Source organism: Gouania willdenowi, chromosome 6 (genome assembly GCF_900634775.1).
Source record: "Gouania willdenowi chromosome 6, fGouWil2.1, whole genome shotgun sequence".
Lineage (NCBI taxonomy): Eukaryota > Metazoa > Chordata > Actinopteri > Blenniiformes > Gobiesocidae > Gouania > Gouania willdenowi.
Genome location: NC_041049.1, coordinates 35,529,564 through 35,546,633, shown reverse-complemented (window position 1 = coordinate 35,546,633; position 17,070 = coordinate 35,529,564). Strand labels below are relative to the sequence as shown.

The following is a 17,070-nucleotide window of genomic DNA, read 5'->3' as shown; positions in this document are numbered from 1 at the left end:
GGGGGTGCCGTGGGGGGGGTCTCCGGCTTTGCTGCTCCGGGGCCCACAGTGCCGCTTGCCCGTCTGCACCATCTACCATCTTGCGTGGCCCGCCACGCGGACGGGCCCGGCTCGCACCGGACAGTCCTCCTACATGTACACTTCACCTCACTCCCAGCTGGTCTGGCCCATTCACAATATGCACCACACACCCATACCCAACCCTTGGGGGGCTGGATGGTGGGACTGGGGGTGGAGGGGGCCGCCACCTGTGTCACTATGTAGTGGCGTGGGGGCGGCACTCCCACCTCTAGTTACCCTCCAATTTTAATCACACCTCAACATGCCACCCCCCGGAGGGTGTACCCTCACTTACACCCTCCGGCCTATTACACCACATACACATATATCCACAGAGGTAGGATGGGGAGCACCGCTCCCCTCCATCCCCCTTCTTTTAATTACACCCCATACATTCACTGAACACACACACTCACACAGGGGATAGGGAAGTGCCTCTCCATTGGGGAATGGAGAGGCACCATAACAGGGTGGTGGGTTGGCTCACATATTTGGGCCTCTCCGGTGGGGGCCTGGCCCCTCTGTTGGTGGCTGGGCCACTACATAGAGTGAAAATACATCAGGATGGTATGGTCGGGCGTGGCGGTGGGTCTCGGGGGGGCTTTGCTGGGGTCTCTCCTTGCGGGGTCTTTCCGGGCGGTGTCGGCCTGGTGGAGCGCGGGGACGCTTCCTCCCCTTGTGTGAGGCTTGGTGCTTGTTTCGTCGGCTGGTGGCCATGGGGGCGGGCCCCGCGGTGTGCGGGCCTGGGGCGGCCTGCCTCGCCGGTTTGGGGGGTGGGTGAGCTGGGGGTGTGCTGGTGTCCTCACCGGGGTTGGGGCGGGGCTGCTAGGTGCCTCGGAGCGATGCTGTTTACTGGGGGGCGGCGCTAGCTGTTCCGGTGGTGGAGGTTGCTGTCGGCCGCCTGGTGGGTCTGTCCTGCCATCTGCGGACTGGTGGGTGGGTCCGGGGCATCTTTGGCTCGGGGCTGCGGTTCCGCACTTGATGTGTGCCTTTGGGGTGCCGCCGTCCCCGCGGTGGGGATCGCCGGTTGCTCGCGGGCCGGTGGGTGGCGCTGCTCCGTGGCTGGCGCTGCCCGGGGGGCGGCGGGCCCTGGGCTGCTCGCCTTGGGCTGTCTGGGGCTGTGCGGTCCTGCTGGGCTGTGGCCGGGTCCTGGGCGGGGGTGGGGGGTGCATCCCGGGGGGCTTGGCCCGGGGACTTGCCCTTGGGGGGTCCTGGTCCCGGGGGGTGCTCCTGGGGCCCGGGATGATTGGCTGGCTGGCCGGGCCGGTCCTGGCGGGGGTCTTTCGGGGCGGGTGCCGCGTGCCGCGCCCTTGCATACCTAATGGTACGGCCCCTGCTTGGGCAGTGCCCCGTGAGGCAGGGTGCTGGGGATGCACAGGGAGCCACATCCCGGCAAGGCGGTCTGGCTTGGCCCTTGGAGGGGGCCCTGGCTTTTAAAAAAAAATAAAAAAAAATAAATAAAAAAACTAAAGCCCGTGGCGCGGGCGACGTCAACAATAGGTGATTTGGGGCGCCATGGGGGGCTAGGTTGGGGTGCCTGGGGGCCGGCGGGGAGGCTTGGGGTGTGGTCGTCCTCCCTGGGCGGGCTGCTCCTGGTGCTGCGTCCATTCCGGGTCCCTCTGGCCTGGGGTCGGGTCCCTGCTGGCTCTGGGCCCGGCGGCGGGTGCCCGCCGGCTGCCCGTTCGGCGTGGCTCTGGTCGTCTGCTGGGCGTGGGCTTCCGCTCCTCCGCTGGGGTCTCGGGCGGGGAGCTCTCTGGGCTCTCCCCTCGGGGGGTTGGGCGCGGGGGTGTGGGGGGGGGGTGGGGGGGGGATGGGGGGGGGGGGCGGGGGGTTGGGGGTTGGATTGGTGGCGTGGTGCGCTGGGTCCTTGGCTCCTTGGGGCTTTCTCGGATGTGTATGGGGGGGGCGATGGTTGCCTCTCGGTTTGGGATCTTGGGGGCGTTCGGGGGGCTGCTTGGCCGTGTGGTGGTCGCCGGGGGCCCCCGGATTGCCAGCTCTTGCTGCTGGCCTGGCTGCTTCCGGGGCCCAGGGGCGGCTCGTGGGTTTTGCAGTGGCGGTTCTTGGAAATACATTTGTCATGGATGCACTGGCCTTGGGCTGTGGGATAACACTCATACTGGGCTCAACCACAGACACGTTGTTCCCAAATACCTGTTTTATGGAATTTCCACTCACTTCTTCCTCTGCTCACAGCCACCACCATTATTCCTAAGCCGCACACTGATCACCAAACTGGCTTGATAACTCAACAATAAGCACAATATACACAACCACAATTTCACATCGCATCACTTGAAATCTATCGACTACTCCCCACCCATTCCATTTCCTATCTTGTATTCCTCTTCCCTGTTAACTTCCCCACCCCTCTCCAACCCCTCACCTTGGTGTAACACTGCCCTCTCTTTTTTTACATCCTCCCTTTAATAAAGTATTTCTTACCCTTCCCTAGGGAGGGCTGGTGATGGTCACAATTATGCAATGAAATAAATAAATTTATTTAATTGCAATAACAAAATATGCATTGCTGTTAAAAGATTGCACTTCTTGTAGTGTTAACCTTCGACAGAATGTGCAGACAAGAGAGAAAAAAAAAAGAAAAAAAAAAAAAATACTACTTAAGAATATTACTTAAAGGACTATAGGACAGGATCAAGGAATAAGTCTCCATAGTGACAAGACAGCTGTTAGGGTAACTACAGCCATCAGTCAAGCTGTGAACTCTTCATAGCAATGCAGCCGATGCTGTGACATGGTTATTTATTTACTCATTGTTCACTTCGCTGTTTACTGAAAGACCTCTGCGCATGCCTCTGCGGAACCAAACAGTAGTTTGTCCACTGTGCTTGTCTTCTCTTGGTCGAGGACACGCAATCAGCGTCATTTGACGTCACATCTGCCGGACTGATCGGGAAATTCGGATCCCGAAATGCAGTACATGATGCATCACACAGCCTGCTCAAGGCAATAGGGAGATATGTGTGTGGACTTATTCTTTTTTTGTTTTGAACACTTCATCACCTATTAACATTAAAAGACTTAAACTGAATGTTTATTTTTTCACAAATCCTGCCCTATGGTCCTTTAAGTAAATTTACTTTGTTACTATCCACCACTGCATTCATGACAATTCATTGCAGCTCCACATGAACCATTTATAACAGATCTGTCCCTTCTCCACTGAATGTATTGCTTTACTCACAGTGGGATGTTGTAGGAAACTCTCTGAGCCTTTATGAAGTCTTTGGGCTGGTGCTGGGCAATAACGTGCCAGCTCACGCCACTGTTAACACTGTACTGCAGCAACACAGCCCGGTCGACTGTATCTGCTTGGTCCAGGGCAATGTTACAGCTGTCTGTTTGTGCTACGCTGCCGATCTGTAGCACAAACATGATCTTACTGCAAGAAATGATAGTCAGAGAAAAGATTAGAAGTAGGAAAGACTCAGCTGATCTATCTATCAAGTAGATGTCTTATTCACGTTTTGATAGTACCTGTACCTGGCTCTAGTGAGATCCAGTGGTTTGGTAATCGCTTGCCTCATCATACAGCTGTTAAAGTAGAGTGAGTCTCCATGGGCATGAGGCGACAGCTGTCCACAGCCGCTGCCAACTCCACCACCCTGAATCAGTTTCCAGCTTTCCTGAAAGGTGCTGCTGGACTCAAAGTTGTCCTTAATGGAGCTCGGCAGATCTCGGCTGGAGACGGAGCAGTCATCACCTGTTGTGATGGAGGAAACAAATTAAAATATAGCACATTGCTTTATAGGGTCATTTTCCTATGATTTAATAGAATCAAACTGCCTGTTCTTTGATTTTACACCTACTGCCTAAAATGTTTTTTCACAAAAGTGGGGATGGGCAGGACTGCACAATTCTGCACACATCAGATTTGGATGAATACTTGGTAAAGCATTTTGATGAAAAAGAACAGTATCAGCCAGCCAGAACTGCAAAACAGACATCAATCCACTTCAGCTAGGTTTATGGTTTCTGTTTTCCTCAGCTCTTTAATGCTTACATTTTTTTCTCACAAGAATCAGGTGAGGCAGTGAGCAGCAGACTTTCCCACTCACAAACAGTCAGAAAAACAACAAAATCCTGGGAAACTAAATGTTTATGCATTTAGCTAATAAATGATAACTCAGATACATTTTTGACTATAACACAGTTCAGAAACACTCAAAGGGTAATGGAAAAACTCAATCTTGCGATTTCGGTTAGAAAGCAGCTAATTTCTCTGCAGTCTGTTGTCTGCAGCCTTTGACAGAGCCTCTCCTCTCCACACTCTCTAATCTTGGCATCTCAGGATCTGTCCTGTTGTGGTTGAATCACATGATTCATGAACAGGGGTACCTCAGGGATTAGTGCTTGGTCCCCTCCTCTTTGCCTTATACACCACCGCACTTGGCACAGTGATCTGCTCCCATGTCTTCTCCTATCACTGCTATGCTGACAATATTAGGCATTTTCTTTCTTTTCCACCTGATGACACAACGGTCTCAGCTCCGATATCACCATGCCTGGCTGATTTCTCCGAGGATGAAGGAACGCAACTAAATCTGTCTAAAACCGAGTTTATTGTTTTCTTTAGCTTGTCCCTCAGTTTACCCACAGATCACAGCCCGGCTTGAATCCAATCTACTTGTGCCCACAAACTCTCCCAGAAATCTGGGTGTCATGACTGGTGAACACCTGACCTTTAAAGTTCATGTGGACAACATTTTTTGGTCTTGTTGATATGCCTTCTATAATGTCAGGAGGATCAGATCCTACCTGACACAACAGGCCACAAAGCTTCTGGTACAGGCCTTTGTGATTTCAAGCAACTCCATTCTGGCAGGCCTCCCTGTGTGTACATTTAAACTTTTGCCTATTATCCAGAATGCAGCAGCACTTCTAGTCTTTAACCAGCCCAAACAGTACGTCACCCGGTGTTAATTTCTCATCACTGGCTTACTGTGGCAGCTCGATTAAAATTCAAAACTCTTCTTCTGGCTTACAAAACAGTGAAGAGAGCAGCTCCTGCCTACCTGGAATCTGTCATCCAGATCTACGTTCTCTCTCTAGCCTGCTACGCTCTGCCTGTGAAAGACGCCTGGTGCTCCCAGCCCAGCTTAACTCTTAGTGGCGGATTCAATAAAGGTTTAGGGGTAATAAAACATGTGCAGACAATACTCCACGCGCTAATAAGGGGAAAAAACCCAGAGGGAATCAGAACTGCGTGTGTTCAGCATGTCACAATCCGCCTAAAATCCATTTAGCGCATTTCCCTCTAATGAATATGTAATGTAAGCAGATCTCATAAGGGGTGCAAAAAAATAGGAGGGGAAAATGCAAATAAAGTAATGCAATGGACACAATGCAATTGAACAAATCGGAAACTGTTTGCGATGACTTTTTGCGGTGAAATACGATGTCTAACTATGTGGAAACAAACCTCTGTTCAAACCTTGCAGGAGAGGAAGGCCCTTCAAATCTCCTCAAAGTAAAATTGACCCTTTAAGCTGTTTTCTTGTTTCTTTTATCACTGGAGGATAATTATGCTCGTTTGAATTTAAATTTGCTGTGACCATTTGGATTCTGTTTAATCTTACGAATGAGGAAGACATTGCTGCATATCAGGAGAGGTCCCTACATCAATTCAATTACTATTGTAGAGGTAGACAAATCAGTTGATTGTTGCCCACCGTGATGTCCCTCATCACAGATGCAGACAACTCCAATTGTGCAGTAGCCGTGGCCACTACAGAGTCTTGGACAGGCCTCTCCAATGTAAACATGGTCCACACCCCAGCTGTGCCGCTCCCCCGTCCCATCCTTCTGAATCCAGCGAAACTGAGTGGCCCTATAAGGCAACATTTAAAAGTGTTACACACAGAGCTGTGATTGAATGGTCACTTGAATCACAAAGTGTGCACTGCTACCCTGAGGACACATGGTCTGGCAGCTGGACTGTGACCCTGGTCCACTTGGAGCTATTGACTGGACTGTATATTGTGGATTCGTGGAACTGGAATGGGGAGCAGCCCACATTGTTGACCGAAGAGGGAAGACACTCTGATTGTACCAGCTGCCACGAGTCAGACCTGCAGGGCGAGACAAGTGAGCACACCTCATACAAGAGCTGATTTGAGCTGGTACTGATGGGGATGAGATGGTAAATTGTTGGCACTATTCTACTGTCTTACCTTGCATCTTTCCTGTACTGGAGCAAGACAGAATGACTATCCTCACATAAGTCAGCCTCACACCCAACAACAATCTGCAACAAACAGAAATTTATGAAACTAAATTGACCTTCTGCGAAATGAATAACTGACAATTCTTTGATAGTCTGTACTGAACCTTAAACTGTAAGATATATCCAGACTGAACGATGAGCTCTCGAGTGGCCAGGATGTTGTGTGTCCTGTCTTGGTTTTTGTTTGGCCAGTATAGGTGAAACGAAGGATTTCCACAGAAGCCAGCCGTCCTCACGGCATTGGGATAAAAGCTCCAGCTCTCCTCATGGGAGATGCCCTCTGGTAAATGGCAAAACACATAGCATGAGAAGTGTTGAGCAGTGCAGCCTACACTGTGCACTGAGAAGCCAAGTTGTGTAAATATTCATGGTGCTCAACACACAGGTTGCTGCAGCTGTTGTGCATAAAGTTGAAACTAAAAAAATCCTTTAAGAAATGGATCAAAACAATGATAAAACCTTTGGGTCGCTGAAATAGGGGCCTAAATCAGGGAGCACTGCTTAGTCTTATCATACAAGGGACACATGGATTCTCAAAATAAAAAAATAAATGTAATATTTAACAAAAAAAATATGATGAAATTGATCAATGTTTTGAGAGAATGAAACATTCAAATTGTTGAACGATAATTTCTAAAAAAAAAACAATCACATTTTATGAGTAATGTAATAAGTAAAAGTTACAGTTGCTAAAAACTGTTATGTAAAAAGTGAATTCAAAACTTTTTAAGTTTCTATATTTAAGAATATGTATTATTCAAAAAAAAAAAGCAAGTGAATGTATGAGATTAATTTTATAAAGTTTATTAAAAATACATGATATTCTTTATAAAAAAAAAACAACAACTGCCTAAATATGCAAATGTTTTATTTACTGAACACATACAGTAGCTGAGATCTTGGTAAAATGCAAATTATTATTATTATTATTATTAATAAAATAAACAAAAGTTTTGTTACTAACTTACCATCATCAAAGGTGTCAAGCAGTGTGGATGGGTTTATATCCGACCCTCCCACCAAAATGTTGTCTATGGCCCACTGGGCTCTCGCCAGGCTGGGGCTGGCCAGGCCAGAGGAAATGGTAAAAGGCTGCCACCAGCGCAGGCGTGTAGCATTAGTCAGAGCATGCTCTGGTAGAACAATGTAGTCTCTTCTGACTGACACATACTTCAGATAGTCCATCTCATGTAACAGCGCCCACGACACACCTGAGGATCAAGTAAGGGAGGGTTATAACATAAAATATAAACACAACGCAGTATGAATATAATCCCACCTCCATTAATGGAATAGTCCAACAGCACTCCCTCTTTACGGCACGTTGGGCGGTGGCACAGCGTCAGGTTATCTTCACTTCCAATCCTAGCCCAGTACTCAATAAATCTAGGAGCGATAACATTCATAATAGATTTAAAGCAGCACAGTAGTTTCAACAATGAACAAGAATCTTCACTCTGGTAGACACCAGTACTGACTTTGCTCCTCTGAGGTCCAAATCAGCAGTGACAGCCTGTCTAGCACCTGCTCCTCCAAAATACAGAGCCGTGCCCTCCACCAACACACCACAGTCTGTGCAGGGTTTGGCTCCCTCCAGCACCTGCCACTGAGGCCCTGTAGCCTCATCCCAGTCAAAGCGCTCTTTCAGGGAAGCCTGATAGAAAAAACATGTCTCAGTTTAAAAAGCCCTAATCATGTGTTTGTTAATGAGTGGAACTGCTTCTAGATCACCTTAAGAGCTGTGCTGGCATAGCAATTTGGTCCTGTGAACCCAGGATCACAGAGACAGCGCTGATCCAGACAGTCACCATGTCCGCTACAGTGACTGTCACAAGCTGGTCCAATGTAGAAGTTTTCTACACCCCACTGGATGTCTGAGTGTTGCTGGTAAAACCGGAAACGCACCGCACTGCGGAAACAGGAACAATTATTCTCTAGAAGTAATCTATAAAGTCAGTTATACTTGAAAGGGCTTAAACCCTGATTTTTAATTAATTAATTCATTTTTTTAATTACTTTATTAATCCCTGAAGGGAAATTACGTTACACTCTTATTTTTTTAGGGACATTCTTCTCAGACACACAGGCCCGAATCACACACATGCACAAACAGGACATGTGGACATGCATCAATGGAGAGATGTCAGAGTGGAGTTGCTTCCACAATGAAGGGAGCACACCAGAGCAGTGTTGGGGTTTGGTGCCTTGCTCAAGGGCACCTCGACAGTGCTCGAGAAGCGCCCTGGCACCTCTCCAGCTACCAGAACAACTTCTGTATTTTGGTCCGCATTGGGACTTGAACCGGCCACCCTCTGGTTTCCAACCAATGTCTCTACGGACTGAGTTACTGGTTATTTTTAACAGAGTTTATCTCAACTATCAAAATCTAACAAGGTCATTAACTGCAAAAATCTCAACAAATGTTTGACATCACAAACTTTCACTCTTGGAAGTAAGAAAAGTGCATCACGACGAAGATTTCTCGCTCTGTTAAAAGCAAAAAACAGAATCTAAAGCCAATGATGGGCAAATAACCTCGACGTCATGAAATTAAATTGTTGTGCCATTGCTCTGAGCTGAGCAACTAAGAGCCGACATAAGAGCAAATCCTGCTGATGCTAAAAAGGCCAACTCAAAGACAGCTGTAAAATTCAGCTGTGAAGGCCTACAGGTCCGAACCAGCTGTGAAGCCAGTGGTGAAACCTGCTGGTCCGGCGCAGACTTGAAACCAGCGGAAAGGCTGACCAAGTCCAGAACCGGACATATCGGTACCAAAGCAGCTTTCCCAGTCTGGACTCTACTAAATTGTAATCAGGCTTAAAGTAATGATAGACAGATAATTCTCATCCCATGCTGATATCACGCTAGAAACACACGCGCACACACGCATGCACACACACAATGGGGGGTGCATTGCTTCTAAATGAATGCGCCCCAGCAGTCTAATGCACGTGTACCTGCCTGCCTAACTTTTACCAAACTTACCTAATTTAAGTAGTTCGGTGTAGTGGCAGGTGTGTCGTGAGTGAAGCTATAGCGATCAGGTGCACTTTAGAATCAGAATCAGAAATGCTTTAATGGCCAAGTACAGTTTTTTAGGACACTACAAGGAATTTGACTTTGTAGTCGGTGCGCAAAACAAAAAACAAAGAACAAAGAAACAAACCAGCAACAATAATAATAATAATGATAAATATAAAGGATGAGGGATAAATAAAGGATAGATGGAGAATAAAGGATAAATAGGATAAATATAAATACATATGGAGGATGAAGTGGAGAGCCAGGTTTACAGCATCGTCTACAGACCTGTTGGATCTGTAGGCGAACTGCAGGGGGTCCAGGTGGGGAAGTAATGTGGGAGAGCATGAGGCGTTCAAAGGACTTCATGACCACAGGTGTCAGAGCGATGGGTCTGTAGTCATTAAGTCCTGTGGTCCTCAGCTTTTTAGGGACAGGAACGATGGTGGAGGCCTTAAAACAGGCTGGTACGGTGCATGTCCCCAGTGAAGTGTTAAAAATGTCTGTGAACACTGGAGACAGCTGATCAGCACAGTGCTTTAAGGTGGAAGGAGAGACAGAGTCCGGTCCACAAGCCTTACGGGGGTTTTGTCTCCTGACAAGTCTATTTACATCTCTTTCTTTGATGGAGAAAGGTGTCACTGTGGGAGGGGGGAGGAGGGGGGAAGATAGGGAAGAGAGTCTCTGTGAGCAGCTGTGGTGAGACTCTAGCTTTGATGTGGGGGGTGAAGGTGTTGGAGTGAGACTGGTCAGAGGTGTGAGGGGGGATGAAGCACCGTCTGCGTGACATGTAAACACAGAAAAAATTGTTAGGCATCCAGGCGTGCAAGTCAGTAAGTGTGTGTGAGTATTGAGTGTTGTATCCTGTCCAATCACAGCAACGATCTGACTCAGAGCGTAACACTACAGTCACTACCACTATATGGACGGGTGTCGTGACACAGACTGTAACTGGACTAAATGGTGGTCCGTTATACACTCAACACACACACACATACCTGCACGCGTGTATACACCTGCACACGTAAGTGCCTAATAATCTTTTCTAAGTGTTTACATGTCACGTAGACGGTGATCGATATTGAAGGTCACCTGATCGCTATAGCTTCTCTCAATGCCACACCTGCGTCTATGTGTGACTGATATATTTATGTTTGTTAGGTGCACATCCAGGTGTGGCGTAGCATACACTTTAATGTGTATGCACATTAAAACATCTGCAAACGTGTTAACACGTTACCACGTCTGCAAGCACACATGCAGATGTGACTTGTGCATTGTGCCCGTGCACCCATTTTAAGTCTATGGAAAATGTAGATTAGATGTGCATGATGGACTGGTGCGCATGAATTTCGAAGCGATCCATCCCCCTATCCTATGCTATCCTAAAATGAAATAAAAGACCCTTTTGAAAACAAATCTGGTGACAGTTATGTCTTTATCACGGGTAGAGGGAGCTGCCGGAGTCATTTGAGATACTTTTCTCACCAGTTTTGCTGGAGTTCTGTTTACAATTTTCCTTAGAGGAATCTGAGTACGATTCGTATCAATACGAGTGAGCCCCTCAGTTTGTGTACCATCTTTCTATGCCTGCTGCACTCGCGGACCTCCATGTTTTTATAACTTCGTTGCAGTAGAAGTGTGCTTCCCGGCGTCAGTCCGTGTTCAAAAGGAAATGCGAAGCAGTGATGGTGCATTAAACGTGCCTCAGAAACACAGGATAGAATAAAATACAACATAATAAATTGCCCCGCGACCCTGAAAACAGGAACAAGTGGGTCAGAATAAATGGATGATGAATGGATGAAAAAAAATGAGGCAACCATGGATTTTACTAATGCAGGCAAGCAGTGAACGATGCATCAAGATTTCTCTCGTCAACTGTACCGAGGCACACTGAATGAATCAATGCACTCGCATCGCGCACGATTCACTGCTTTTTCCAGTCAACACCGCCGTGTTTCAACTTTTTGCGGGGATACGAGAGTTGTTTCTACAGTGGATTGAGTCAAAGAGAGAACTGAGACAGACAAAAAGTGCCAGTTTCATTATTTCTTTTTATGGCTGCAGCACGTGACGTAGCTCCAAACGAAGTCAATCACGGACAAAAGGTGTGTTTACTGTTATCATCACTACTCTGCCTTATCTCTGTACCTACAGTGTGTTAGTGTGTTAATTCATTATATTAATATGTATATATTCAGAATTCTACCAAGGATTGCACATTAGCTTCAATGAGTGGCATGTTTGTGTGTGGGGTGGGGCATGAAAACGAAAATGCAATGACCTCTTTGCTTTCTTTAGTTGTGTCACAAAATGAGCAATGTTGAGGAAGAAAATTAAAATGTAATTTCGATTACTTACCAATTTGATTTATGAGTCAAATAAGGCAGCTACAACCATCAATGTATTATGCTGGGTTCACACCAAACGCGTTTTCTGCGGGACAGTTTGCGTCTGTTGGGCGAAACCTTCCGCAGGATTCGCAGGATCAAAAAACGTTTCTTTATTTGCTTCATATTCGCTTCTGAAGCGAAGCTCCGCCCATCAGACTCCCAAAAAGGCGACAACCAGGCTCTGTTTGTTTCCACCATCAACTATGGAGGACCCCTTCAATTCACTGCTCCTTACCCTCGGAAGGGGAAGAAACGTTGGCTTTCCTGGCTTCACCAGGTTAACCAGCGACACATCCAACTCGGTGAGCTTCACTGCCTGCTTCAGGAGCTACACCTGGATGATGACTGCTTCCAGCGGTACCTGTGGATGACCAGCGCCCGATTCCACGACCTGCTGGGTCTGATTGGCCCACAGATGTTCCAGCAGGATACCAACTACAGGAGCTCCATCTCTGCAGCCGAACGACTGTCTGTCTGTCTCCGGTAAGTTTCATAAGCAACTGAAGATGCCATGATTCATCAGACACATCTCTCAAATACACAATAAAAATAGATAGATACTATATTAATCCCAAGGGAATTTAAAAGCAGAATTATTAAAATTATTGTTTTCTGGAGATACCTATTCTGGGAGATAAGGCCTGCTTTATTATTGTCTTTATCATAAATATATTACAATTAAAATAAAAGTTAATCATTATAATAAATTATTTATTTACTATTGTTATTTTTTGTCCTCTGGAAACCTATTCTGGGAGATAAGGCTTGTTTCATTAATAATATTTATTGTTTTTAACTCATATATTATTATTGATTCATAAATCCTTAGTTATTTACTACTGTTAATTATTGTCATCTGGCAACACATTCTGAGAGAAAAGGCCTGTTCTCTCTCTAATCTCTCCACCTTTATGCACACGTACACACACCCACATTATATATATCTGATTATCAATGATCTGAGCTTTTCTATGTTGTTAACTGTGCAGGTATCTGGCCACAGGTGACTCCTTCAGGACCACAGCTAACAGCTATGGACGAGAGGTCTTCATATCGTACTTCTCTGCAGGAGCTGTTCCATGGCTAGACATATTGCACCAGCAAACCCCAAATGACTATTTTAAGAGCCAACCACATACTTCTATAGAGCAAACTTCCTACTGTATTAACATGTGTATAATAAATATGGAAGAATGGGGAGAGAAACATCTGTCAGCTTCATTTTTAACCAGAAATAAATAATCCAAGAAACCTCACCTCTGAAATTAATTTAAGGCATTAAAGGTCTCAAAGAGAATCAACATGAGGAAACCATATGTTCTTGTATGAAAATATATAACCTTGATGTGAACACATAGCTGTTAAGATGCATTGATAGAAATTAAAAAGAAAGCAAAAGTACACTTCAAAATGTGTTTTTAATCAACAATTCTGAAACAACACCATTTACATTAACATTATAATACCTCAATTTTAAACAAACTATTTACTTCAATATTATAATACTTACATAATAAATAAACTAGTGTAAACAACTATTCACGATGTGGTTCCTGCCATGCATAGAGTGCCGCCCATCCAGCCCAATCAAAAACCTAATTAAAATTTTCCAAATTTAGTGTTACCGGATGATAATCAAGAAGTTTATAAGTTTGAAATTTAACGTTCCCTAAATTCTGGTGGCACTTTTTGCAGGATAGGAAGCAGGTCTCTGAAAAACATCTCATCCTCAGTCAGAGCTGGTGGTGAGGAGGTGGTCTCCTGAAGGTCTGTAGGATAAGCTGCTCCACCTCTCTTGGAGGGCCTTGGCTGGGCCTCTTCTTTGCTTTTTTCCTTAAAAATAAACAAACACATTATATATATATATATATAACTTATCAAGTCACTGTTACTTAAATAAGATCATAGATATATTTTAATTAAACATTAAATTAGGTCATGATCAACATTGTCATCATTGATATACCAAGCATTTATAGATACATTTTATTTATAACAAAATGCAAAACAACTTCTGTCATGTTCATATCAGATGGTTTGGCAGCACTTGTTCCTGCAGGAGATGCTGCTGTAGCACCATCATCACCATCAGCATCTTCTCCTGCTCCCTGAGCACTATCTGTTCCCCCTCCATCACTCATCTGATTGTTTACCTCTGAGTGACAGCAAACACAATATATGAAACACATTACTATACATATACATTTTAAATCATTATACTAGATTTAGATCCCCCCACTAGAAGAAGCCGTGATGCATAAAGGCCTGAATATTAACCTGGTATATATTTCTATATGTCTGCACTGATAAACAAACCTTCAGTCTCTGATGGTTGACCATACTTTACGGCCCTGTCTTCCTAAACCCCCTGCCCCATGTTGCTGCTTGTCTCTCGCGGTGAAACAAAGGGGTCGACAAAGGACATGACCACAGGGTATTTCCACCGTTTGGATGTTCCTGCAGATGAGCCACTACGCTTCCACTGACATTTTTTCTCATAAACCATCAGTGAAAAAAGCTGGTGTTAGCGGCTAACTCTATCATTAGCTAATGCTATCCTCGCTCACTGCCGACTTTCAAAGATGAAAACTATAAAGAGAACATTTACCTGCTGCTCCCACCTCCTCGCTGATTCTCCTCCATGCCAAATCCTTCCTGGTCCTGGTCCCGGTTAAAATAACAGGCCGTGTCATACAGCTCCCGATGGTCACACACCGCTACGATTAGCTTCTCCTCAATGGTTGAACGAGTGAAAATACTGGTTTTCATGTTGCCTGCCTGACATCATTGCCAATAAGGCCTGCGCGTCACGCAAAACAGCCGCTGGAGTTCAATATTTTCAACTCGAGCAAACGGCGAATATCACAAAAATCGGGAGCACGCTTGCAGCAGCCATCGCTTTCCACGCACAAATCAGTCCACGCCGCCCCACCGGTGAATAATTCGCCTCCCAGCGCGTCTAAACCATTGACTTTGCATGTAATCTGTTCGCTTGTGTCGCAAAAAACGCGTTTGGTGTGAATGCAGCATTAGTCTTTCTGCTAATGCATTTTAATTTTCAAATTTTTTGAAAATTAAAACTTAAATGTAATTTCCTTTATCATTTTAATTAAATTACAAAATGATCAACCTTGAAGAAGAAAATGTAAATGCAGTTTGGATCATTTATTATTCATTTTATTTACGAGTTCAAAAATGCAGCTATATTCTGAAAATGAAAAAGCATTTCTGATAATCCGTTTTAAAATGAATTATGGTACACATATGCTTCCACATAAAAGTCATTGGAGCAACTTAAGCTCTTACTTGTCTGCCAGGCTGTCGGGTAGAGGAAAGACTGCCCTCTTCCAGCCATCAGCAGGGAAGAAGACTGATGGCTGGGACACCTGTCCACCACAGCGAGGGTCTGCAGGAAGACACTGAGGAACTAGGTACTTCCAGGTTACTCCGAAGTCTACAGAATACTGAACATGAACCTGGTGGTCTGCATGTTGCTCTGGCACGGTGCAGCCGATGGCAATCTACATAAAAACAGGTGTGTTGTTAATTCGCTGTGCAAATACAATCCTTCAATTCTATTTCAAGTAACATGCAGTAATAAATAATACATTGTTGCATACCTGTCAAGTACCCCGTTTTGGCCGGGAAACTCCCGTATTTTACCCCTCTTTCCCGCCATCTTCCCGTATTAGTATTTCTCGTAAATATCCCGTATTTTATTGTAATAATGATTAAAAGATGCCTTACGAAACTGAACGCCGTCACTAGCCTCGCGAGAACTTCCACCTGAAATGGCCTGAGTGACAGTTCTCGGAAAAGAGATGATGAATGAAGCAAAAAAACAAAGAACTGGTGTAAATACGTTGTAAAATGTGACACAGAGTTTACCTTCCTAAAGAGCAGCAGGATGTGACACAGTTACACGTTCTGTAAGATTAGTAACTGAGATTATAAAGTCTCCCACAGCGGAAGGAACAACGTAAGACACCATGAAAAATCGGCCAATCACAAGCTCCACAAATATACACTGCTTTATATATAAGTGTTAAAGGATGTAAAGTCTGCAACAAATGTGTCTAATAAGTCATTAGTGAATACCAGAGAACCACATGAGTGAGCATGAGAAAAAAAACGAAAATATATAATGAAAATAAAATGTTATTGTCTAATTTAAACAAACAAATATGTATCTTAAAATATAAGGTATACTGGAGCTTGGTTGGGTGGGTGGGACGGATCGTAGTGGGAGCCAGAAAATTTCCCTTATTTTCAAATCCAAAACTTGACAGGTATGCATTGTTGTGAATCAGAGTTAGCACAAGGAATATATGTTACCTTGAACTGCATGACCCAACCCTTATCTGGAATAATATCATGTGTGACGGCGCAGACTTCCCTCCCGTCAGCATTTCCGCACACCATCACTCCATCATGGGAGGAGCAAAATCGCTGCACTGAGCAGTCCTCTGAGAACAGCCAATGGTCACTCACTGATGGCACAATGAGGGAAAAATTAGATATGATCTATGCATTGGATAAAGAGCCTTGGGGATTGAGGCTTAAACTTTGTTGTACCAATTGGCGTTTCTTCCTGCTCACTCAGTTGACCCGTCCTTCCTGAGGTCTCATCAGCTGGAGCTCTTTCGTGGTTTGGCAGTGCCACTCCTCCAAACGTGTCGGAAATCTGTGCCCGAGGGTCTGAGCCTGCAATGAGAACGTTATCCAGAGCCCAGTCACTGTAATCAGCTCCTTCGTGCTGAGGCTGCCACCAGCGCACACGCACTCCTTCCTGATGGGCCGCAGGAGGCAGAAGCACGTTTACAAACCTGAACAGGAAGACACGACAGTCATTGATAATCTGCTTTCCTCCAGTTGTGTGTGAGTGGTTTGATAGCACATTGATTATGGCAAGCCGTTTTAACGTTCACTAAGTAGTGGTAATTGTAATTGTAGATTTATACAGTATAATTCAATTTTGACATGTCATTGATTTCAACAATTCAATTCTCACTAGTCATAATGTTAATTGTTGATATCTATAATAACTTCAGTTATCAGGCCCCACTTCTCTGGAACCATCTACCAACCACGGTTCGGGGGGCAGACACCCTCTCTACCTTTAAGGCTAGGCTCAAAACATTCCTCTTTGGTAAAGCTTTTAGTTAGGAACCAGCTCATAGTTAAGATGCAATAGGCATAGACTGCCGGTGGGGGGGGGTCTGGCATGCTCGGTTGGAGAGAGGTTGGAGAGGGCGTTAAGAGAGAGGTCATTTAGGTTAGAGAGAGACCGGAGAAGGTCCCATTCCTCTCTCAAACACTCCCTCTATGTCTGCTTCTTCCCTTGTGTGT

General features: G+C 45.3%; 1 protein-coding gene across 2 annotated transcripts in view; it reads right to left on the bottom strand.

Moving 5' to 3' along the window:
- The window catches only part of reln (reelin), a 316,389-nt gene that overhangs the window by 31,243 nt on the left and 268,076 nt on the right, over positions 1-17,070 (bottom strand). For both annotated transcript variants that reach the window (XM_028448258.1, XM_028448259.1), the window contains exons 50-62: positions 16,297-16,547; positions 16,057-16,211; positions 15,028-15,242; positions 8,036-8,213; positions 7,783-7,958; positions 7,584-7,690; positions 7,273-7,515; positions 6,409-6,584; positions 6,252-6,325; positions 5,988-6,149; positions 5,751-5,908; positions 3,562-3,781; positions 3,263-3,460 (exon numbers count right to left, since the gene is read on the bottom strand). In XM_028448258.1, the coding sequence (XP_028304059.1) occupies positions 3,263-3,460; positions 3,562-3,781; positions 5,751-5,908; positions 5,988-6,149; positions 6,252-6,325; positions 6,409-6,584; positions 7,273-7,515; positions 7,584-7,690; positions 7,783-7,958; positions 8,036-8,213; positions 15,028-15,242; positions 16,057-16,211; positions 16,297-16,547 (2,313 nt within the window). The remainder of the gene's footprint in view (positions 1-3,262; positions 3,461-3,561; positions 3,782-5,750; positions 5,909-5,987; positions 6,150-6,251; positions 6,326-6,408; positions 6,585-7,272; positions 7,516-7,583; positions 7,691-7,782; positions 7,959-8,035; positions 8,214-15,027; positions 15,243-16,056; positions 16,212-16,296; positions 16,548-17,070) is intronic.